Source organism: Hipposideros armiger, unplaced genomic scaffold (assembly GCF_001890085.2).
Source record: "Hipposideros armiger isolate ML-2016 unplaced genomic scaffold, ASM189008v1 scaffold_381, whole genome shotgun sequence".
Lineage (NCBI taxonomy): Eukaryota > Metazoa > Chordata > Mammalia > Chiroptera > Hipposideridae > Hipposideros > Hipposideros armiger.
In genome coordinates this window covers 398643-423307 of record NW_017731731.1, presented here as the reverse complement: position 1 = coordinate 423307, position 24665 = coordinate 398643, and the positions used below count along the sequence as shown (strand labels likewise).

Here is a 24665-nt window from a genome sequence, read left to right as displayed (position 1 = left end):
TGTAAACAATGGAAGAGGCGCCTGGTTCTGCAAAAGGCAGATGGTTAAGTCAACAATGGAAGCCAAGGCTGGCAGGGCGGACTCCTGAGCGGCATCCCAGTGATGTTAGGTGGACATTAAATGAGTTAAAACTACTTAAAACATCAAATTTCTTAAATTGAGGAGGGAAAGAATACATGACTCTACTTTACTTTTACCTCACCTTAAAAAAATAAAATAGCATCACATCTTCATTTTGTCATGGGGCTTATATGTTACATCATATAGGAATCTGGAGGGTCGCATCTAAACGTGCACGTATTTTTGTCATCAACTGTTCCTGTAAAGTTTCATTACTGAACTTTAATTTTCTAAGTAGAGAATTCAGTTTTAAAACCTAATAGCTCTTTGGATAATGTTTCTATAGTATGATTTTCCCATAGTTTAGCAACAAAAAATATTCATATACTATTCAAACACTAAATAAGGTAATTTCTAATACGGAAAATATTATTTATGAATCATGAGCTACTTTTGAACAATAAATATTTTACTCACCTTATGAGTATAACTTCACCAAAATTTGTAAACTGCTGCAGAAGCTCATCAATCAAAGTATCATCAAAGAAATTATTTTCTGGTACAGAACTTTTGATTGAGACCAGTACGGTACCATCTGGTGGACCCTGAACTGCAATGACTTCTTTATAAATGTTTTGCCTCTCTTCAGCTTCCACTTCAAATATATCTATATCAATGAGGGCGACGACAGGCCTTAGGCAGAGGGAAGACAGACGCGTTAGGAATGTTTAAGAAGAGGAGTATTTCAAAATAAATGTCAAGCCCCGTTAGAAACACTGAGACTGTTAACACCTGTGGTCGGAGGTCTTCAGCTCGGCCCTCCCGTAGTGTAGCAAAGTGCCCGGAGTCCACGTGTAGAGGATTTTGCTTCCATCTTGAAAACTAGCATTCAGGAGATCTATATCTTCAGCTGCAGTGAGAATAGAACAAAATGCAAGTGAAGCCACGTGATGACAGATGAAGGGGAGCAAGGAACTGTCTCCTTTGCTTTACCAGCTTCAGTTGTCTGAGGCCGGGATGCTGGATACACTTGCTAATAGGCAGAAAGTTAGACACCTTTAAGTTAGAGTTTTTTGGTGAAGTTATCATTTTAAGCTGTACGTAGTAAAAACTAAGATGATGCTTTACTTCTGAGGTCACTTAAAGGCCTGTGACCATTGTTTCCTAAATAATTCAACAGACAGCTCATAATATTTGCAAACCACTTGAGTTATTCACATTAAAAACCTCAACTAGCATTCAAATGAAAAGTTCATAAAAATGTTTCCTTGCTTCTCTTTATATGAAAAAGAAAGTAGACTGAAAAATTAAGTAAATTATTATAAGAAAGTCTGAGGATATTTTTTAAAATCTGTTTTATATTTAAATTTTATTTCTTCTATTCTAGATAACCCTTGTGGAAAAAATAGCCCTCCTCCCTTAATATTTATACCATTCCCTCGACCTCATTAAATCTGCACTAACTCATTGAAATGAAGAAGTCCATTTCCCAACCTGATCTATCAAAAGACCATTTCTTTCTTCTCCAGAGGACACGGTCTGTCCATGCAGGTGTGCGGCACTTTTCACTCGTGTCATAGTCTTCAGAAAACAAATCATATTTATATGTCGGAGCAAAGGTTACTTTTCCTTCTAAAAATCCTCTAAAAATCTACAATAAACATATACAAAGTAAGTTACTTGAAAAGCAAAAGAGTTCTGTTTACATTGAGGCAGCCATTCATTAAATGTCTACTATGTGCTGGAGACTCTCACAGGAAATTTGTGCGCATCTGATACACCAGCGGTTCTCAACCTTCCTAATGCCGCGACCCCTTAATACAGTTCCTCATGTTGTGGTGACCCCCAACCATAAAATTATTTTCGTTGCTACTCTATAACTGTAATTTTGCTAGTTATGAATCATAATGTAAATATCTTTTTGTTTTCCGATGGTCTTAGGCGACCCTGTGAAAGGGTCATTCGACCCCCAAAGGAGTTGCGCCCCACAGGTTGAGAACCGCTGTTAAACACTTCTAACCAAATGGAACAAAGCCTAGGAAAAAATAACCTAAACATGGCCTTTGTTCATGCCACTTGTTCGACCTTTGATTAAACCAAGTATAAAAACATAAATAAGGGAATTTCATCAGACCTTTGAACTGAACTGTCAGGGATTTTGGAAATCATATAGTCTGATGTCTCATTATCAAATGAGGACGTGGGGCCTAAAAAGGGTGAGTGGTGCCCAAAGTGTTAGAATGTAAGTCTGATGACTATGAAGGCTCCATATTGAGTGGCCATCATCACCTCTACTTTGAAAAAAATGGTCTTTAAATAAATTCTTTCAAAATTTTGTGGCCATAAGTTTTAAGGAATAAGTTTTAAAAAGGCAGATGATATGAGAAACGAGAGAAGAAAAAATAAAGCCTATTATCACAGGATTTTAAAGTAAAAAAATAGTAGCCCTAAAGAATAAGATTCTAAATTCACTATTACTGAAAAACAAACAAACAAACATATTCTTCTACTTGAAAGTGAATTTTATAGAGACATAATATATTTTTATCCTAGGAATTACCATGGGTTTTACATTCCCCTTTTTTTTTTTTTTTTTTAAGGAAAGGTAATTCAGTCTGTTAAACTATATATATGTATATATATACAGTTTCAAGAGATTATAAAAAAAGGCAACACTACGATTAAGGAAAGCATGTTTCATAAGCAAGATTGCCTTCTTCTCAATCCAAGTATCCTCTTAAGTATGTATATACCTGTCCAGCATTTTTCTGGTTGATAAGTTGATCTCCTGCTATAAGAGAATCCCAATTTTTCTGTTTTATGAGCTCTTTAACTTCTTCATTAGGGAGATCGATTCGATAGTTGAAATCACCACACCAAAATACATAGTCATGGGAAAACAGCATCCTTCCCTGGAAGCAAGAAGATGGGACTTGAAATTCAAAATAATCAATTTAAAGAATGTTTTACCACCATCTCTTTGTCTCAAATATGCCTGCCTCCCCCGGGCCATCCCCTACTCATTTAACCCAATGCTTATAACACATGAAATATCTACTTAGGTAAACACTTGATTTTCCTAGAAACTACCTTAAATTTTCAAAAACCGATACAGAATTTGGGGTAGATTAAAATACGTTTCAAAGCTCCATCTTCAAGAACAGGCAGCAGGGGCTTACCATAGGAAAACTCAGTTTCCGTACTATTTCTACAAAATCTTCATTTCTTTCTTTGACCTGTGACTGCCCCGCCGCAAAGTGGCTGCAGACGAAGCAAAGGCTTGTCGTGTGGAATAACATTCGAATTGCAACCGCTCCCTTATTTCCAGTGGCACCTCCCATTCCAGTCTTTACAGTATCAACTGCAACATCCCTTTAAAACAATGAACTCTGAATCAAAGACCTGAAATTTCAATAGTTGCCTGTGCATAAGAAATTACAAATGCATATTACATAATTAAATAACTACATATTATGTGGCAGTTTGAGGGCAAGGTTGTGAATTGTAGTATTTTCACAATTTCTATTAATGACTCTTTAATCAAAAACACGTTTAAAAACAAGAACCATGAACAAGTGTTTCTCTGGAGCCTTTTTCTTGTTATCTGACGGTAGGAAGCGGCCTTAGGAGAGAGTGCTGTTCACTGACCTGATGAAAGGAGCATGCTGGGGTCTGATAAAAACAAACAGGCACACGCCCACCAGCTGCTCAGAAGCCAGCAGCACATACTTGTTGTCTCTGGAGATGGTCTTCTGAAGTTCCACAGCCCAGAGCTTCTGATTCGTTGTGCTACCAGAACATATTAAAAAGGAAATCTTTAAAAAGATATTGACAACATGGGTATTTTATGACAACTATCAATTATACCTTTATATACCCAAATTTAATAAGGCTAACCAACAGTCATGAAATCTATACCAACAGTAAAATCTTTATGCAAGCTGGTTTCTTGTTTCCTTTAAAAAGGAAAACCCAAAATTTAGCCAAAAGAATGAATACCACATTTCAAAATCTAAGCTACTATTCCTCTACAAAGAAATGGAAGCACACTTATTTTTAGATGAGCACTCACTATGTAAGTAACCTCAAGCTTATATACATTACTTTTTCCTTAAGTATTCATTAGGCTAATAGAGAAGTACATGCTTCCAGATACATTTTTCCCCCTTTTTTCTTATTTTTCTGGATTATAATTACTATCTTTTTAAAAACTTAGTATAGAAAAAATTTAAATATACACATTAAAGAGACAATCATAAAATAAACCCCCATATACTTATTACCCAGCTTCAACAATTATCATCATTTACCAATCTTTATATTTCCATCCTTTTTTTGGGGGGGGGAGGGGTAAACCTGGAATATTTTAAACCAAATCTAAGACACATGCCATTTAACCTGTAAATACTTTAGTATGTATCTCTAATACAAGAGGACATTTTAAGTTTTACATAATCACAATGCCATTGTCACACTTAAATATTAACAATTCCTTAATGTCATCTAATACTCAGTTCATATTTAAATATTCCTCATTATTTAAAATGTCTTCTTACAGCTGATTTCTTTAAAACAGGGTCCAAACAAGGCCACACATTGCATTTGCTTGTTATGTTTCTTGAATCTCTCTTAATCCTTGTGTTTCAACCCTCTCCATCCCCTTTTCAATGCCATTTATTTTTAAGAAGCTGGACCATTTGTCTGTAAAACATTCAACAGTCTGGGTTTGGCTGATGTGTCCTCTTGGTATCTTAACTTATCCCTCTCTCTCTCACATTTATTTTAAACTGGTTAATCTAAAAGCTTAAGAAACACATTCAATTTTATTTGTTTTGGCAAAAATAAACTCATGGGTAGTACAGTCACCCTTGCATCACAGCAGGAAGTACATAATCTCTGTGATGTTAACCTGATAGGCTGTTCAGACTGGGACAATCTAAGCAACTCTTAACAATAAAAAGTACCTCCCCCTTGCCCCTTTTTCTAACACTTTTATATTCCGCCTTGTTTTAAAGTTACTTGTCTTCATTTCTTACTTTCCCTTTCAAAATGTAATGTTCCTGGATGTCTCTCCAGATATCTGATATAGTGCTTTGTACATATACTTTGCCTTAACTATTTGAGGATGTTTATTGTTTCTTAAAAAAAAAATCCCTTTCTGAAACATAACACTTTGGAAGGCACTTTAACTCTTTGAGACCACCAGCATCCTACTGAGTCAATTATTGCTCCAACTGAATTAATACTACTCCAGCAGTCTCTTAAAAACTAATGTACTCACTTATGGCAGGATCTATAGTGTGTAATAAAAGCACTGTAACAACATGAAATGATGACAGAATCATAGCTTCAATTTTAAAGTTTGTAACTGTTCTTCCAGAAACAAAAAAGCTAGGCAGGTTCTTCATGGTTATTTTGACAATCAACATCTTCTCCACAAAGAACATAAACTTGAAATTTTTCTGAGGATCTGACTCTACGTTATTGTGGTTTATTTCTGACATATTGATGCTGATATTTTTTCTGTGTGTGTATTATGGTTGTTTCTCTAAGGAAAAGTTCCCTCTTTTAATCCTTCTTCTAAGGTTTTAGCATCCACTGATCATTGTCTAGATCCATTATTTCATTAGGGGTTGCAAAATGTTGATTTTTGTAATTTCAGTATATCACAGGCATTTGTAACAAGTTGGAATTCATCTATAAAGAAGTTTTCTCTTTAACTATTCAATTACTCTGAAACATAGTTCATACAGAGAAAGCAGAATGAATGTTTAAGTCTTTATGTATAAATTTTCAGAGTAATGAGTTTGTGCCCAAGAACCTCCAATGGAGAGCAAAAACCAGTTTTCTCATTATTCCAGGTCACACAAATGACAAGTGACAAACCAGAGAATATGGCCTCACATACATCTATCTAGTCTATCTAACACTATGCCACACTACCTCCAAAATACGAATCCAGAACATGGATTCTCTATCTACCATAATCCCACCACTATGACTCAAATTCTGAAAAGAGAACGACAGCTTTCCCTTTCTTCAGCTGACTCAAGTCATCCTCTCAATGAACCCTAATTGTTCCATTGAAAGCTGCACGCACCTCCCTCCTCCACCTGCCTGATCCCCTTTACCTCCATCTATTTATTATCCATGGCACTCACCGTCTTCTAACATGCCATAGAATTTACTTACTATAGTTATTGCTTATTGTCTGTTTCTTCCCACTAGGATAGAAGGTCCATGAAGGTAGGGAATTTTCTCAGTTTTATTCATTGATGTATCTTTAGTACCTAAAGTAGGTTCTCAATAGATACTGATTAAATAAATGAATGAATAACCACCACTTCATTAAAGAATAATTTGATTAAGCTCTGTTTAGAAAACGAGTGAACAATTTGATAGTAGGGACCTAAGAGTATGCTCTAAGACCTGAATATACATTTTCAAACATCAAAATGAATGAAGCTGGATTTTTCTACTTCCCTGTATGAATTGCTATTCACTTTGGCAAAAAACAAAACAAAACAAAAAGCCATTTGCAAGATTGATACCATACTATTTTAGCCTATAATTTTATTCTGAAAATCTTTAAAAATGTCTTAAAAGATGGGCAACTGCTCAACTTTAAAGCAGACATACTTTGCTAAAATAAAGCACTTAAGCTTTAGATTTCATTCAAATAATTTGTATTTGTAATAAGGCTTCAGAACAGTAGTCCTCAAAGTGTGGTCTGGGAACATCCTTGGGGGTCCCCAAAACCATGAGGTCAAAACTATTTTCATAATACTACTAAGACACTGTGTGCCTCTTTCACTGTGTTGACACAGTTTGTGTTTGCCTCATGCTGCAAAAGCAACAGTGAGGAAAAGTGCCGATGCCTTAGCAGGAGTCCAGGCGCCAAACGGTAAGAGGAGTCATTATAGTCGTCAGTGTTATGTACTTGCAGATTAAAAAATGCCATTTCACCTAAGAATATTCTTGATGAAGCAGCACGCATTACGAATTTTATCAAAGCTCAATCCTTAAGTCACACCTTCTTAGTATTCCATAATGAATGGGAAAAACACGAGCACTTCTGCTGCATACTGAAGTATGATGGTTGTTTCACAGAGAAGCACTTGACAGTTTGAATTGAGAGCTTAACTACTTTTTTCATGGGATACAATTTTTACTTGAAAGAACTAATGAGAGACAGGCTATAGATATTCAGACTTAGGTTATTTGGCAAACATTTTTTCGACCAATTCTGTCTTTTCAAGGGAAACAACCAATGGTATTTATTTCCAATGATAAAATTTGAGTTTGTAAGCAAAAAATGAGAATTTTGAAAAACTTGTATCTGCTACTGTGATCTTGAGCTTCCAAATATTTAAAAGAATTTGCTGATGAGATCAGTGATAATAACCAATATATTAATATTTTTATACTGAATAATGAAATGTGTCAAAATTTGGAAGATCTATATAGCTCAGTGAATTAAAATTTTCCAAATGACCAATACTTGATGTTTCAGAATCATGCAAGAATAAAAGACCAATAAATTTCAATATAATAAAGCACAAAAAGTTCACTGCTACAGCTTTAGATTCCATATTTCAACAAACCTTTAAGAAACAACTATTTGTTGAGTTTTGGTGTAGTCTCAGAGAAATTATCTGAAAAGTCTATTAAAATATTTTCATTTCGTGCTCGCTTCGGCAGCACATATACTAAAATTGGAGTGATACAGAGATTAGCATGGCCCCTGTGCAAGGATGACATGCAAATTCGTGAAGTGTTCCATATTAAAAAAAGAAAAAAAATTTTTCATTTCCAACCACATATTTATGTGGTTTTCTTCGCATACTTCAACCAAAACAACATATTACAACAGACTAATGCAAAAGTGGATGTGAGAATCCAGCTGTCTTAAGCCACATATTAAAGAGATTTGCAAAACTACAAAACAATGCCATCCTTTTCAGTAATTTTTGTTTAGGAAAATAGTTACTTTTCAGGAAAAAAAAGTATTCTTTATGGTGCAGAAAAAAAAGTGTTCTTTATGTTAAATGAAGTAAATGTTTAAGAATTTTCATTTTTAATGCTTAATGTGATAAATACTGAGAGAGAACCTATATAGATAAAAGTTCTTTAAGATTTTCAATATTTTTAAGAGTGTAGAAGGATCCTAAAACCAAAGTTTGAGAACTGCTATTTTCCAGTTTAAACAGGACTTTTAGGGCTGGCCAAGTGGCTCAGTTGGTTAAGAGCTCACTCAAGAGTGTGAGCTCCGAGTAAAAGGGTCGCCGGTTCAATTCCTGGCCCAAGCTAAGCTGCTGCTGAGCTGCCAAGAGATGGCAGGATGGCTCAGCTAAAAAATAAAATAAAATAAATAAAATAAATAAAATAAAATAAAATAAAAATAAAAAATAAAAAAAAGTATCCAAATTCAGGGCCGGCCGAGTGGCTCAGTTGGTTAAGAGCTCGCTCAGGAGTGCGAGCTCTGAGCAACAACAGTTCGATTCCCAGCCCGAGCTGAGTTGCTAACAGGTGGCAGGATGGCTCAGCTAAAAAAAAAAGAAAAAATTACATAAACTGGACATTTACATATATTACCGCAATCTCTCCTTGTAACAACCACTTATTTATCTGCCCTCCATGTCCCAGAACTAGAAATTTTTTCAGGTGTTACCTCACTGGCTTACCTTGCGTTCACAATGTTTCCAGCATTCAACTCTACCATTTCTTCAAAGCCAATTGCAAATATATCAGTTGGCTTACTTCTTTTATCTACAATTAAGCATCCAAGGAAGACTTTTAAAATATGGCCTTAGCCAAATGGCACCCCTCCCTTGTCCCCTCCCCAGCCTCTGTCAACACAACTAAGGTCAAGACTGGATCTCATAAAAATCCATTTTTGTGTTTTAATTTTCACCAAATTCAAATTAAAGACAAAAACCCATGAGTGGGACATAATTTCTTTAAATTTACTTTCTATTCAGGAGTCCTAAGTTTGCTTATTTAAGACTGCTATTCTAGAAGCTCCTTAAGTCCTTTCAGAAATCATTTTGAAAGAATTCTTGCTTAAGTTTGTACCATGGACAACACAGAAACAAGCCACGTTTAAAAGGCTAAAGTGAATCAAAATTGGAGAGAGAAATGAAATCTTCAGAAAAGGTACAAACAATAAAGTGGTTGAGAAACCATTTCAAATTAGAGAACAGATGGGAGGGATCTTTCACATTCAAATTTGAAAACCACAGGCTTGATCTTTTTGCTATTTCATAGGTGGAAAAAATCCTGGAACACCAGAAGAGATTCAGTGGTTAAAACATGCCCCTCCATTCTAGCCATCAGTTCTCTCACAGCTGACTACGACTAACAGAGAGCAGGAGCTGCTTGAGATAAGCAGTCCAGGGGTACTTTGGGTGGCCTAAGTATTCAGAAATGAGGATAAATAGCGAGAAAGAGCCTATAAATACTATGAACTAATACTGAGAAATAAAAAACACAAATAAAAATGTTTATTGACTATTATAGGCAAGGCTTATTATACATCATGTCATTTAATTATCACACAAACATCTTATGAGACAAATTACTTTTGCCTTTTATTTACAGACAGGACACTGGGGCTCCAGAGAACTAAGCCATTTGCCCAAGTTCACACATAAAACGCAGTGTGGCACAAAGACTCTGGAACCCAACTGCCCGAGTTCAAGTACCAGCTCTGCCACTATAGGCTGCATGACTTTGGGCAGCTCACTTCCCTTACCATAGTAGATTCCTCATCTGTGGAATTAAAATAATAATAATAGTGTCCATGTAATAGGTCTGTTAAAAGGATTAAATGAACAGATGTGAAGTACTTACAACTGTAGTGTTAGCTGTTTCGTTTATTATTATTGTAATTACTACTACTGCTACTACAACTTCAAGATAGGTTCAATGTAAAATGTGAAAGGGCATTTTAATAAAAGTTTTGGGAAAACCTCAGGTTTAAGATGTGATGAATAAATGTGGGGCCGGCTGAGTGGCGCATTGGTTAGGAGTTGGCTTGGGACACCAGCTCCGAGCAGCAGGGCCCCGGTTCGGATCCCACATGAAGGTCAGTGACGCTGCCCTCTACAGCTAAGATGGTGAACAACAGCTCAACCTGGAGCTGGGCTGCCGTGAGTTGCTCACCGGCAATGGCATAGGCTGCAGCCCCTGCTGCAGTGGGCTGCCATAAGCTATCGTGTCTGGCTGGCAGCCAGCATGAGCGGCCAGCAGCTGGTGTGAGCTGCCAAGAACCACAGTGAGCGGCGTCCAATGGCCGGCGACCGATCTGCCTCACTCGGGAAGAGCGCAATGATAATACCAACATGGACCAGTGAAGCGACGTCCTCCACAACTAGACTGAAGAACAAAAGCACAGCAACTTGTCTGTTCTCCTCCCCAACTCCCTAATAAAATCTTTAAAAAAAAAAAGTGAAATGTGTATCTCACAGGATTTCCTACGCACACCACCTTCACATATAACACTTGGTAAATGTGTATCATTTTAAAAAGGAAATTAAAGTTGACTTTAAAAAAGGAAGCAGACTGGAATTCATGATTCTAATCAAATCTAAATAAAAGCATCCTCATTTTAATGTTTGGCTTTGGCTCTTAATAGCGTGGTGGCAGGGTACCCAAACTGAATGACAGCCAACTTAAGGACTGTTAAGTTATGAAGTACCAACAAAAGTTACAACAAATTTTGTAAGACTGTTATGATCCACCCTGAATATTTCTTATCTTATAACTGAGGACTAGATTTGAAAAACGGCACACACTAGGTTTGAAAAATGAAACTCAAATGACCAATTACAAAATAAGCTTTCTTAGTGTTAGGTTAAAAGAATAAAAACAGAACTAATTTTTCTTATATGTGTGGTTGCCTTTAAAGATACCTATTTATGTATGGATCCTTTCCCTGAGAATCAAATATTGAAGGAAAAGATATTTTATCATTGTTTTTTTTAATATAAAGTAGAAAACAAAGATGTAGAAACAAAAAGAATGTAAATTTTTAATAAATTTGATTATAAAATGTTGGTTTCAAATTTATAAATTGAAGCTTTTTTCATAAAGCAATATATATTGTGAAGTGCTCCACTGTTTTCTAGATTAATAAATCAGCCAGGATTTATTAGTGAAACCTATATTATCAAAAGCCAACCTTGAAACTCCTGGATGCCAGCTATCTTGGGTGCATCAAGAAGCCAGTCGGTGAGTGTCTGATTCTTAAAAGCTATACTGCGAAACTGCTTCCCACCGTTCACATTCCAGGTTCCAACACATACTCGGATTTTCTTGGGCTTTGAATACTTGTAGAAATTCTCACACATATTCTTTAGTACTTTAGAAGAGGCTAATCAAAACAAAACAACAGAATTTTAGCTGCAGTAAATCACTTATTAAAATTGATTTCATAACTGTGAGAGGTCTGGAAAGTGCAATTATCATAATCACAAACAAGCGTAAGATACATGCAGAGGCACAAAAAGAGATCAGCTTTGAACATAAAGCCCAGCACGATGCAATTAAGCAACACAATTTAAAAAAAAATCGACCACATTAAATACAATAACCAAAGTAAGAAAAGCTATTACGAAATTATTATAGCAACATAAAACATGCAGAACAGTTCTGCTTCAGTGAAATGCTATGTTATTTTATAATGTACAAAATTAGAGATGGAACATTTTAAGGAATACAGCAATTAACTTTCATTCAAAAGCTGGTAAAAATACAACTTTTCTATTCTCCCAAACAAAAACATGTAAGAACATTTCCATTTAAGATCCTAATTACTGACAAGTGGTGTGATGAATTATGGCTCCCTGACAAAAATACACATTATGGATGACGATGAGATGTCAGAGAATGAAGTCACTAATAAGTGCTTCCCATCTCACTCAGCATGGAAGCAAAGGCCTTAACTGGTCTACAAGGCCCTAAATGATTTGCCTTGCCTTTCTGCCCTCACCTGCTCCCCATTCCTGTTCACCCGCTGCTCAGCTACTGGCCTCCCTGCTGTTTCAGAAGGAGCCAGGCCTGTTCCCACCCAGGAGCCTCTGCACTGGCTGCTCGCAATGCTTGCAACACCCTTCCCTCACTTCCTCGGGGTCTTTATACTTTCCAGGGATGCTTTTCCTGACCACCTTATTAAAATTTGCACTCTGTCCCTAACCTTTCACATCCTCTCCTTGCTTTATTTTTCTCTATCACATTTATCACCATTTACAAACTATGTATTTTATTTATTTATCCTGTAACTATGTGTCACCCTCACAAGAATGAAAGCTCCACAAGGGCAGAAATGTTGGTCTACTTTGTTAACTGCAGTATGTTAGTGATCAGGAGTGCCTGGTACATAGTAAGTGACCAAGAAATAATTGTTAAATGAATGAACGTTCAATACAATTTGGATCCTCAACCTCTTTTTCTGCGTATTTTCTGACTACCACCAACCTTTCTTTCTTCTAAACCACACCTGATTTTGCTTAAGTTAAATTCACGGCGCTTAAAATGGATGGAACCTTCAGAGGACCTTCATCTAAAAACAGAATATGCACTTAACTGGCAGTTAACTGGAAAGAGGAAAAGAAAATCAAAATGATTCTCACCTTTCATCACATGACCTTATTTTATTATGGTATTATTTATTTTATGACACCAAGATACAGCAGTTTTGAGAGTGAATGAGAATGAAAAAGACAAGTAACATCTTGGTACCATCTGTGATTCCAAAGGTAGACAGGCAGATTTTTAGCCCTCTTACTATTTGATTTGAGTACTTGTATAGAGGTGTTGGGGGTAATGAAAGCAGATTATTTGTTCTGGCACGTTGGTGTGGTTAATTGAAAGCTGGCTGTACCTAGATAAAGAATCACTGGTGTTTATAACTGGAGTCATTGCCATTGTCTCTACTATGAAAACAGCTTCTGCAATCCTTTCTATATCAAAACACAAGTTCTATAATGATCAGCGATACAATAATGAATTGAGTGAACAAAAACATGTTGCCACGTTGTCTGAACTAACAAAGTCAGTTTATAAATGGAATAAAAATATTTTTTTAAATCCTAGCTTTTTCTTAACTGGTTGGCACCTCAACATGCAGAAAGAAATGAGTCTATGTTCAAACAGATGTCCATTTATCATTTTAGAACATGGATTTCATTATGTAACTCAAAGCTACATGAAGTGCTTGCTCTCTTCCTACATCCTCTCAAAACATTCAGAACAATATATAGCAAAACAAATCTTAAGTGATACCAAATCTAAAGTGAAAGGAAGAAAAGATGTCTTTTCCCACTAAATTTCTGGCAAGAGATTAGCTTTTGTTCCCTTCACCACAGATTCACATTTGGAGACCAGATCATAAACTCTGTCCAGAAAATGAAGGTACGAGATGCCTATGAATAGGAAAGACAAGAAAATAATGACCTTTAGGTCTTACACACTTAACTCTTCTAACTTTGTTAGCAATCCTGATTCTTTGTAAAAGATTTCAGATCATATTTTTAGTGCAGGTCTTATAGTTCCAGAGACTATTTCAACCACAATATGAGAACATGAGTCAATGCCTTTTCAAATATTATGTGTGAGCAACACTGCTGAATAGTCATAAATGTCATAGACAGTACTCTGAAATTAATCCAAAGTAGTCACATCTGGGTTTTTCCATCAGCGTATTAAGAGTACGGTGTACTGGGCTGGCCAAATGGCTCAGTTGGTTAAGAGTGCGAGCTCTGAGCAACAGGGTCGCCGGTTCAATTCCCACATGGGCCAGTGAGCTGTGCCCAAGCTGAGCTGCCACTGAGCTGCTAACAGGTGGCAGGATGGCTCAGCTGATGAGAGCACGTGCTCCTAACAACAAGGTTGCCAATTCGACTCCCGCATGGGATGGTGGGCTATGCCCACCCGCAACTAAGATTGAACACGGCACCTTGAGCTGAACAGCCGAGAGCTGCCGACGGGCGACCGGATGGCAACTGGACTTGGAGCTGAGCTAGCTGCGTCCTCTACAACTAAGACTGAAGGACAACAACTTGGCTATTCCCTTTCCCCAATTCCCCAATACTGTTCCCCTTCCTCAATAAAATCTTTGAAAAAAAAAAAAAAAGAGTAAGGTATACTATTAATGTTTGTTCATTGAATTATAAGAGTTAAGTTAAAAGTAGGTGAGCTATAATACTTAATTAGAATTAAGCATTTGCTACAGGATGACAAACAGTATTGCATATTTCCTTCTAAATAAAGTGACTTAGTTTTTTCAAACTTAATTTTTTTTTCCCTCAGATTGAAACAGGTATCAATTTATGCTGTTAGAATCTGAGGGGAAAATATGAGAAAGTTTCCATTTATATGGCTTTATTTATAATATCAATTTTAGAAAAATGAAGAAAAAGTTGCTTTTATTTATAGATTGATTTTCTATACTGTACCTGACTGTAATGTCTGTTCAGAAACTATGGATGCATCAAGAAGAAAACAAAGATTCATTAGTAAAACATCAAGTTACAGTTAAAATCTAGAGTGTTAAAACAAAACATTTTAAGATGGTCTCATTTCTTTCTTTTGAGTTAATTTGTTGGCTTTATTTTTTCTGATGGCTATAGGACACCAAAGATTAAAAATAAATGACAATAACTGATGCAAACCTTCTGCATTTAAGAAACATCCTACAGTGCCCCAGTGATGTCAGAGTTACACAATTAGGAGGTCCTAGGCCTGCTCTTCAGGCTGCTCCTGTAGGGGCATATGTGTATGTGCACGCATGTACACACATGTAAGGGAGAATATGAACCTGAAAACTTAAGAGGCTATAGGATACTGAACATATAGAAGATACTGCCCTAATATACATCTTTTAGGATTCTTTCTGGGACTCACCAGTTGATAACTACAACCAGTTCAGTTATAACAAAACAAATGAATTCCAAAAAACATCACCATGCTTTGCAAAATTGTGCAAATTCCCACAGCCACAGGGCTTATGGGAAAAATGGGGTTAGGGCAAAACAATCACAAACTTCAGGCAGAGACATACCAAAAAAGTAAGGAACCCAATAAAAACAACATCCCAGTTTTAAACATGTTAAATAGTTAAGAGGTATATGATATTCCTTAAATATGGCACTTCATTTTGAAAAGACATGAAGTTCGCTTGTCGAAATGGGCCTCAGGAGGGCTGCAGCTTGTGAGTAATTGTGAGTGAAGGAAAAAGGGTTTTCTGAAATTGGAAGGAAAGTGGCGACACCAGCTGTGGATGGGTATGGCTTATAACACACCTGGTGAACTAGGCAGAGAGATGTTTGAGGTGTGTGCATATGTGTATGTCTGTGTTTTCTATTTCTACTCATCTCAGTTCTGCTGGTGCAGTTTTCTGTGTTTCCCTAGTGTTACTGCTGGCGAAATCAGAAACTAACGCAGAAACTAATGCAGAACTGGCATTATGCTCAAAATGTTCCCAAATAGATCATCTGTGTGGAACGAATTCCCATTCTTAGAACAAGCGTTATAGCAGAACCGACTGTGCTTTTTTTAAGGCATATTTCACACATATAGTAAAACGTGCAGCAAACTAAATAACTGATGATCAAGTTTGGGAATTTTGGGGTCCCTCACTTCTTTTCTTTCCCTTTAGTTGCTTACTTGGCAATTGTTGCCCATTAATGCCTTCGTATCAAAGTAGGCACAGATGGAAAGAGGTGATATGATGCAAGTCAGTAAGTCTCTACTACTGGAAGCCAGGAAGAAAGCCTAACGTTAAAAGCAGTAGCTAAGATCAGATTTTGTTTTTTAGAGCTTCAGTAGGTCTCAGTCCCCCAGCCTACTTACAGATCCCTAAGGAGCTGACTGTAATTAACTACCTTCAGCACCATGCAGAGTTCTGAAAGAATCCACGATAACCTATTTGACCAAGTAATTATCCAAGAGTACATTACTTGATGAGGAATAATTTCTCCAACTTGAACAGGAAAAATTGAAAGGTTTGATTTGGAGATAACAGAAGAAATAAAAATGCTGAAAAGTTAAAATAGAAAAATATGGAGTAAGGAAGTCTAATTTATTAAGTTCCACAATGAATGTTAAGTTTTTCCATGATACTATTAATATATGTTCACTGATATAAGCTCAAATTCTTTTGATTTATTAAAAGACACGGTGAAAGATAAAAGCCATCCTGAAAGCCATATATTTATGCCAAATATTAAAATTAAGACTAGTGTTCAATAATAAGCAATATTTTAAATTATCAATATGATCTCATATTTATTCAATGGCAATGAAAAGGTAAGAACAAGTTATAGAAACTTTTGGGGTGGTGATTAGCAAAATAACCAATACAAGTATTGGTTTTTTTCAATAAGACATTTGTTTTCTACATAATTAGGCAATTTTCTACTAGCTGAATTTTCTGTGAAATTCTGCCTTATATAAAGTTAGCAATATTTAAACCATTCACCCTCTAAATCATAATCTATAAAAGAAAACATGCATGGGCCTCAGTTTATGGCTTAATAATACCACTGATGATATACTAAACATTTTGAAAGAGATAAACTTCCTTTGGAGAATGAAATTTTGAAAAATTACACTGATAGAATATCCTTCCAAAACTATTTTAACCAATTCAATCTATAAATATTTACGTAAATAAGTTTACATTTACCTCTTGGACTTTTAGAAAGAATAACAAAATAAAATATAAAGTAAGCATACCTCGCAAACTTCCAGTTGTTAAAAGTGCTCGAGCTTTGTCAGCTAAATCACTATTTAGAGTATTTCCCAGAAGCAAAACATCAATGGCCTCTTGCTTGGAGCTGTCAAAGAAGTTATTTTGAATCGTTCTAGTAACAGAACGAGCACCATCTTTTAACTTTCCAGCCTGTTGGGGGAAAAAGGAGCATGGACTTTCATTCTAAATATTGTTATTTTTACTCAGTAGGTATTTTGAAACTTCAAGTTTTATATAATTCTACTGTAATATAAAGGACTTAATCATTCTATTCTGAATATCTAATTATCACATTAAAATGGCTCAAGATGTCACTGCTTATTTTCCTCTTTGGAATAACAGCTCTGCACAAAGAGATGGGAAAAACTCAGTGTCTCAACTGCATCCACTAATGCTATTAGAGCACTAAATTTTTTTAATTGTTTACTATAAAGAAAATAAACTGAAGTATACTTAAAACAAGGAAATTACTTCTTACATCGTAACTTTTAGACTTTGGGGATGGGATGGGTGAGGAGAAGCAGGGGGAATTAAAGGAGGATACACTACATTTATACTCTTAGAAAAACTTCAAAACACTTTAATAGTAGAAAAATAAAATTGAAATTGTTCCCAAATAAATTATATTAGTTAAAGCTATAACTGAACATAAAAATGAAGGTCTAGTTTAAAAAGAAAATTATAATTACAATTCATAAATAAGTATTACATGTAAACCACAGTCTGTACATTTTAGGTCACTTTAATGCCTATGTAAATATAAGTAATAAAAATAATAAACTTAGGCTAATTCCTAGTGAGAGAGTTTACTTTAACTTTTAATGAACATATATTTACTTAGGCATGTTAGTTACTGTGAAGGTTTATTTTGATCTTACAGATTTTGATGACAGTTTTTAAAAAAACTTTTGCCTTTTAGAAAAAAACTTTAGTTTGCAACATATAATTTTTATTTCTTAAAAAAATAACAGGAATTTGAGGCTTAAAATGTTATCCCCTTCCATATGATACCATACACAAATGACATGATTTGAAAACACTCACCATTCACATAATCAGGCAATTAATCAAAAGGAACCCAGAGAAAGGAGAAGAAAGAACAGTTGAGATGTCAGATTTTAGTTCAATACAGACTAATATATTAACATAAAATTTTATATCTGTCAGGTTAGAGATAAAAGAACACTGAAACTATAAGTCACTTCTGTACATATATTGTCTTAGTCACTGCAGAAACAAAAAGCCAAAAGAACATAAAAGAATATTTTAAGAAACAATTGTAGAGAATCAGGTTTTAATAGCAAGAATTATGTTCTTTATTTAAAAGGAATAAATGAAAGTTTAATAATTTCAGGTTTTTGAAAGTAGGAACCATTTAAGAAGAAAATAATTGTAGATGTCAATACATATTACTTCTATGAGTTGAACAAAAGAAACTTTTGCAGGTAAAGCCAATCAATACCTCTGGACACACACAGAAGACGAGGCAGATTTGGAAATTAAAAGAAGACTTAGAGATGACAAATAGCCTTTAAAGAATTTCAGAGGCTATACTGAAGAGGCTGAATGAGAACTGTAAGAGTAGTAAATGTTCTTGTTTCTATTCCTGAAGTAATTTGAGAAATTGTAGAAATTTAAAATGTTATTAATAAATTCAACTTAAAAAGTCAACACTGTATATAAAATAATGAAAAATATCTCAAGTATGCTTCCAAGGTCCCTCAATAAGGGCCAAATACTAGAATGGAACGTAGTTTGTAGATAATAACAGCAATTAAAAAGTAATGATGATCCACTGAATTATACTTAAGTTCGTATCTCACACTTCTTTTGCACATTTTGATAACCTCCTTTTTAAGGTAAGACAAGTAAACGAACAAAAACTTAAAAATCAAGCCCTAATAATGTTGGGTTCATAGGAGGTGTTGCAATAAATTGTTCACTGATGGATTCATCCATCCAGCATTTGACACACATCTGTTAAATAATAGTTACTGTGTTAAGTGCTGGAGACACAGAGCCAAATGAGATAGGACCCTTTATGGGGAAGACTATGGTTTAAAAAATCATATTTATAATAAAAATAAGCAGTATAAAAAGCAAAACAAATATGCAAAGGAAAATCATGAAAAAAATGTAAGCAGTACATATATAGGCCTAGTGGATTATCACCAGGTGACTAAATGTCATACACACATAGCCCCCAAAGCAGGGAAATGGCTACCTTCAATCATTAGTGCCACCCTAGAAAGAAGAGTTAAAGAGGAATAAAAACCATGATAAAAGAATTCTAAAACAGATACCTAAAAGAAACCCTATTAATAAAAAAAAGAGACCATTTAGAGGCTGTTTTAAAAGAGGAAAAAGCAGATCTTTTATGACAGACCTACATTTACCTTAGCCTTTCCTTCAAGAGCCCCAGTTCCTGCATAGATCTTACTGATTGAATCACCATTCACAGACCACATTGACCGAAACACTTCTTGAAAGCGAGTCACCAGTTGAGGCTTTTCAGCCAAGCCAAGAGCTTCCAGCTGTTTAGCTAGCATCTAAAACAGCAAAAGAGAAACTTTTGTAAGTATATTAATACCTTAATTGTGATGTGGCTTTTTTAAATTAAATTGATTGGGGTGACTGGTCAGTAAAATTACATAGGTTTCAAGTGCGCATTTCTATAACCCATCATCTATATATCACATTGTGTTGCTGAACACCCAGAGTCAGTTCTCCTTCCTTTTTTTTTGACCCCCTTTACCCTCTTCTACCATACTGCCCCCCTTATCCTCTAAGAACCATGAACTGGTGATGTGACTTTTTAAGAACTACCAGAAGCACACCAAAAATTTGTAGTTATAGAACTATGTGGGACTGGATTCTGAAAACATAAGCGTTTACTAGGCTGTGTTATTTCCCACCATTTCAATTTTTAAAGTAAATACCACATCAATGAAACTTACAAGCAACTTAATAGTCCCCTGGAGTAAGAAGAACATCTTGGTTAAATGATAAAATTAATCTTATTAAAATATAAATCATACTAGTTTACCTTGCTCACCTAAAAGAACTAATTATTCAACAGCATGCATTAGAGCAGAAAAAATTATTTACCTAGTTCATGTAAATATATATAGAAATAACTAAGTTTCTTTAATTTTTGGATTTGGTTCCACACCTGTGGGTAACTAAGGTCAGGAGATTATGAGTAAAAACAAGCTGCTCTTGGATTGTCATAAAAATAAAGACTAAGCCATATCACTGGGTGAAGTCATGCAGCTTTTTATGAATAAAGTCTACATTGGTAATGTGTATAAAGGAGAACTAGAGGGAACACAGCACATGAGGAACACAGGATCTTTGGGCATCACAACTCCTGTATCACAGATAACAACACAAGTGTTCAGAAAAGTTACTCATCTTTATTCGGAATGAATTTTAGCTTTGAAATCTGGCCGAGTCAAAGAAATGTACAATCCTGATCCAGCCTATTTCTCTTATCTGGTATCCAGTCATATTCCATGCCTTGGAGTTTTACTTAACTCCTTCCCATTTGTTTTACTTTATCTTATCTATAATATGGAGATTATCCATAATTCTAGAGGGATCAAAAACTAAAATAATATTTTTAAAAACCCTAAACTGGGTTTATATGAATACCTAGGGACTTACTCCAGAGCTGTTCTTTGCTAGCATGGAGAAGGAATAAAGCAGAATAAGCCCCCGGGTCCCTTTTATCATTTAGACTTCTCTCTTCAAGGACCTGGGCAAAACTGGTTTTTCACTACTAGTTTGGTTTTGTGTGCTTTACCAGTAAATATGGTAACCAGTTAACCAATTTCTATAAAAGGGGATATTCTCACACCTAACTACCAACAGTGGATAATCAGATAAGTCAGATTCTGAAAACTAACACCTGTTATATTTTTAATGAAGACTACCAAACATTTCAGTAAGCTTACTGTCAGAATCTAAGTAAATGTATTCAACCACTTAAAAACGGAACTAGAAACAAACCTAAACCATGTGAAAAACTCTAAATGCCTGTTTTCACTTTTCTCTGTCATATTTTCTAAATAAATTATGATGATGAACTTCAATGACAGATTTCAAAAGAGGCAAAACAGTAAAGTTTATTTATTTACTTCAAAAATATATTTCTGTAGCAGAGAATTCTACACACTACTTTCATTTTTGAGATAGAAAGAACCTCAGCTGCAGAGTAACTAATTAACCAATATTCTGGCCAAATTTAAGATTATTAACTAGAAGAAATAAGAACATATTATTTAGTATTCCTGTTTTTTATAGCATTTGAGAACTGCGCTAAGTTCCTATGGAACTAAAAATGCAGACTCACTACAGCCTTATGACCCTAACTGTTGCCTAACAGGAAAGACTTAGAAAGCTCAGCATTATTACAGTTTGTCAAATAGTTGAGACTGTGTCTATGTTAGACTGAGTTTGATGGATAAGTGGTAAAGAAAAAAACTTTTAAACAAACACTTTGTGAGAGAAGTTGAATCTCATTCACTTTCATTCTCACCAACAATGGCATTTTCATCTGATCTTTTCCTTTATAGCTACTGATTTGAAAATGTCACATAAACTGCATTAGGTTACAGATGCTGTCAAAAATATATTCCTATAGGATTGCACATATGAAAACAGATCCTCCCTAATTCCGAAAAGACTTTTAAAAGACAACAACACAGAGAACAAAGGCCAAATACATACATACATACATACATATATATATATATGTATGTATATGAATATATGTGTGTATATATATATACACACACACACACACATATGTATATATGTAAATATATATATATATATTTTTTTTCCTTCTCCCGAAAGACAGGAAAAAGAGGCAATTATTGGAATAGTATAAATAGCAGGGTTTTTAGAGAAAGTTAAGGAACAATAGAGGGAAACAGATAGTGACACAAAGAGAGTATTTAGAACAGCTAACGGAAACATTTAAATGAAAAGTGATTTGGGCAAAAAAAAAAAAACTAGAAGAGAAGAATGCTTTTAATGAAACATAACTTTATTTTGTAAACAGTTAACCAATGAGAAACTAATGACAAAACCACTGGAAGACGCATTTGATACAAGTGACATACATACGTTTTCATTTATTCTTTACCTCTAAGCCAAGGAATGCCTGCACACTGTTGGTCCTATCAAGACAATCCAAGCAGTTTGTTCGAACTGTGCCACTCTGGCATCTGTTAACAAAGTCAATCAAGTTAAACAGCTAGCTTGAAACAAAAGCAACAAAACTAAAACTGAGAAAAATTAAGGTCATTAAAAGGTAGCATCCATGTTCTCCCCCCAACTTTTTATTATTACAGTTTTCAAACATATTAAAAAAGATGAAAGAATTTTACAGTGAACATCCATCTACCCATCGTCTAGATTCTATAACTGTTAACATTTTGCCATGTATTCTTCATTACATATCTATCTATTCATCCACACCTACTTATTTTTAATTAGGCCAGCAGTTAGGAGCTAAACATACATTCAGATTTGTAACACCATAGTTCTTTGTACATAAAAGATAATCAAATATTTATGGAATGAATTTTAAAAACCCAAGATCTGCTATCTCTACTGATCTGTTATCTCTATTGTACATTGAAAAAAAACCTAAAAATCTGAGCTTTGTTTACTCAAGTTTACCTCAACCTATATTCTGAACTTCAATCTTTTAAAACTCAACTTTTCTCCTCTACTTCATATGCAAAAACTAAAGATTTAAATTATATGAAAGCAGACAATAAGCAACGTCTTTTACTTCTTTATTTGCATTTAGTTGTCCTTACTGAGGTCAAGAAATATTAAAACCTTAGTTTTAAGAGAGAAGTGGAACAGTCTCATAGACAACAGCCTGAGGTCTGGAGCCTCATGAATCCTAGCTCTAACACTATCTAGTTATACGACTTGGGGCAGATTATAGCCTATGCCTCAATTTCCTCAAATGTGAATGGGATAATAATAGAACCCAGCCCTGTGACTGTTGTTATTGTCACATGTAAAGACTAAGTATACTCTGTGGCCCCCTAGTATGTGCCCAATAATGTAAGCTATTATTGTTACTTGATGGATTCTAAAGAGAGAGAGAAAAGCCTAAAATCAAATATAATAAAGGAAGGTATTTTACTTAATTATAAACTTTGATTTAAAAAAAGGAAATTTAAGAGTTCAATGTTAAGAATAATTTTAAAATTACAGCAAAGTTCCAATTTAAAGTAAAGAGAAACAGAGCAATCAAACCTTTGAACTTCATTTCCATCAAAATAAAAAAATCCATAATCTAGAAACTTCTGGACTTGAGGTTTAAGAACACTATGTAATTTTTCTGCCTTTCCTCCTTTAACCATTTGATGATAGTCAAAATTCACCATCTGGATATCAGTAGCATGTTCAGAAGCTTTCAAATGACTCTGAAAGTAAAAAGGTAAATATTCATCTAAATGTTAACTAAATATGATCCTAGCAATATATGTTATAAATGGAACTTTACATTTTAAATTAAAACCTCAGCATGGTTCCTCGAAATCTTACTAATCTCACAAAGCTTTCATCAACACTGGCAGTAAAATGAAAAATTACTTGCTGATATCTAATAGAACATTTTTCCTAAAACCTCACATACTATACCTGAGAGATTTGGTGACATAAGATCAGAGGACTTAAATAATATTCTTATTTGGTTTAGGAAATGAAAAATTATTTCCAACCACTAGCATTTCATTTTTTACAATATAAACTTAGTAACTGTTTATTATAAAACCTCAAAATAAAGTAGGTTATTTTTTAAAACAAAGCCTATCATAGATTTAAGTTTATTTTTATATGCTTGTTCAAGACATACAAATGTTTTAAAAGTTTACCATAAAAAGTCATTCTCTAAAGTATAATCTTTTATTAACAATATTTATTTCACAAAGTTAAAAAAATAGCCAAAAAAATTAAGCTAATTCTAGAGTTCATTAGATTGAATTTAAGAAAATGTTTTCTAACCATTTTGCTTAGAATTCTATGTAACACCATAATTTATATTAATTAATTATTCATCCAGTAAGTGCTTGCAAAGAATATTTTTTCTTTAGAAGTCAGATCTTTCTTTGGGTTTTTACTTGAAATTCTCAAATTTTCTCTCTTCAATACAAGAGGATATAGTCTTGCATGTATACAAATGTATTATTCACTATTTCACAGGTTTATACAAATGCATTATTCACTATTTCACAGGTTTAGACCGCTGACTACAGTTTCTAGGAAATAGACATGGCAATGAACAGGTGAGGGAGGACACTGTCTGGTATCTTGCTGCCAGTGACAGCTGAACATTTTTTTGGGGGGAGGGTATTCTTCTGCTTCTCTACAACATAAATAAGCCCATTTTACAAAACCGTCAATTGCTTTGACAGCTTTCCATAATCCCAATTTCAGCAACATTACTCTAAACTGTTTCCTAATAGCCCCAGACAGTTAATGGTTCCAACAAGCACCCAACCTTTTTCTTGGAAGGAATTTACTTCCTGGAAGAATTTGATTACTCTATTATATTATTTTTTAAATACCATTCTTACCTGGAAAGCCTTACTTAGCATATGTTCACCTTCCTTAGATCCAAGCAAATTTATTATTATTTGTTTACCATATAAATTCTTAAGTGTTCTAAAATGCCTATTAAAGAAAGGAAATAAGCATATGTCAAGTGAGAAGCTAATTTTTTTTTTCAATAAACAGGAATCCATTATTAAACAGAACCTATATGGTAGTATTTTAAACTCATGGAATGGGAAAATTTTGATACAAATTCATTCCATGTGGT

At 34.6% G+C, this 24665-nt stretch overlaps 1 protein-coding gene across 21 annotated transcripts in view; it reads right to left on the bottom strand.

Moving 5' to 3' along the window:
* Positions 1 to 24665, bottom strand: part of SYNJ1 (synaptojanin 1) — an 84319-nt gene that overhangs the window by 25979 nt on the left and 33675 nt on the right. For 11 of the 21 annotated variants that reach the window (XM_019662821.1, XM_019662824.1, XM_019662826.1 and 8 more), the window contains 14 exons: positions 24421 to 24517; positions 23099 to 23268; positions 21966 to 22047; positions 19210 to 19362; positions 16798 to 16963; positions 14517 to 14540; positions 11243 to 11434; positions 8745 to 8829; positions 3709 to 3849; positions 3240 to 3432; positions 2814 to 2972; positions 1555 to 1711; positions 853 to 970; positions 538 to 753 (listed from right to left, as the gene is read on the bottom strand). In XM_019662821.1, coding sequence (XP_019518366.1) covers positions 538 to 753; positions 853 to 970; positions 1555 to 1711; positions 2814 to 2972; positions 3240 to 3432; positions 3709 to 3849; positions 8745 to 8829; positions 11243 to 11434; positions 14517 to 14540; positions 16798 to 16963; positions 19210 to 19362; positions 21966 to 22047; positions 23099 to 23268; positions 24421 to 24517 — 1953 coding nt within the window. The remainder of the gene's footprint in view (positions 1 to 537; positions 754 to 852; positions 971 to 1554; positions 1712 to 2813; positions 2973 to 3239; positions 3433 to 3708; positions 3850 to 8744; positions 8830 to 11242; positions 11435 to 14516; positions 14541 to 16797; positions 16964 to 19209; positions 19363 to 21965; positions 22048 to 23098; positions 23269 to 24420; positions 24518 to 24665) is intronic. The other 10 variants (XM_019662838.1, XM_019662841.1, XM_019662822.1 and 7 more) reach the window with 2 other exon arrangements.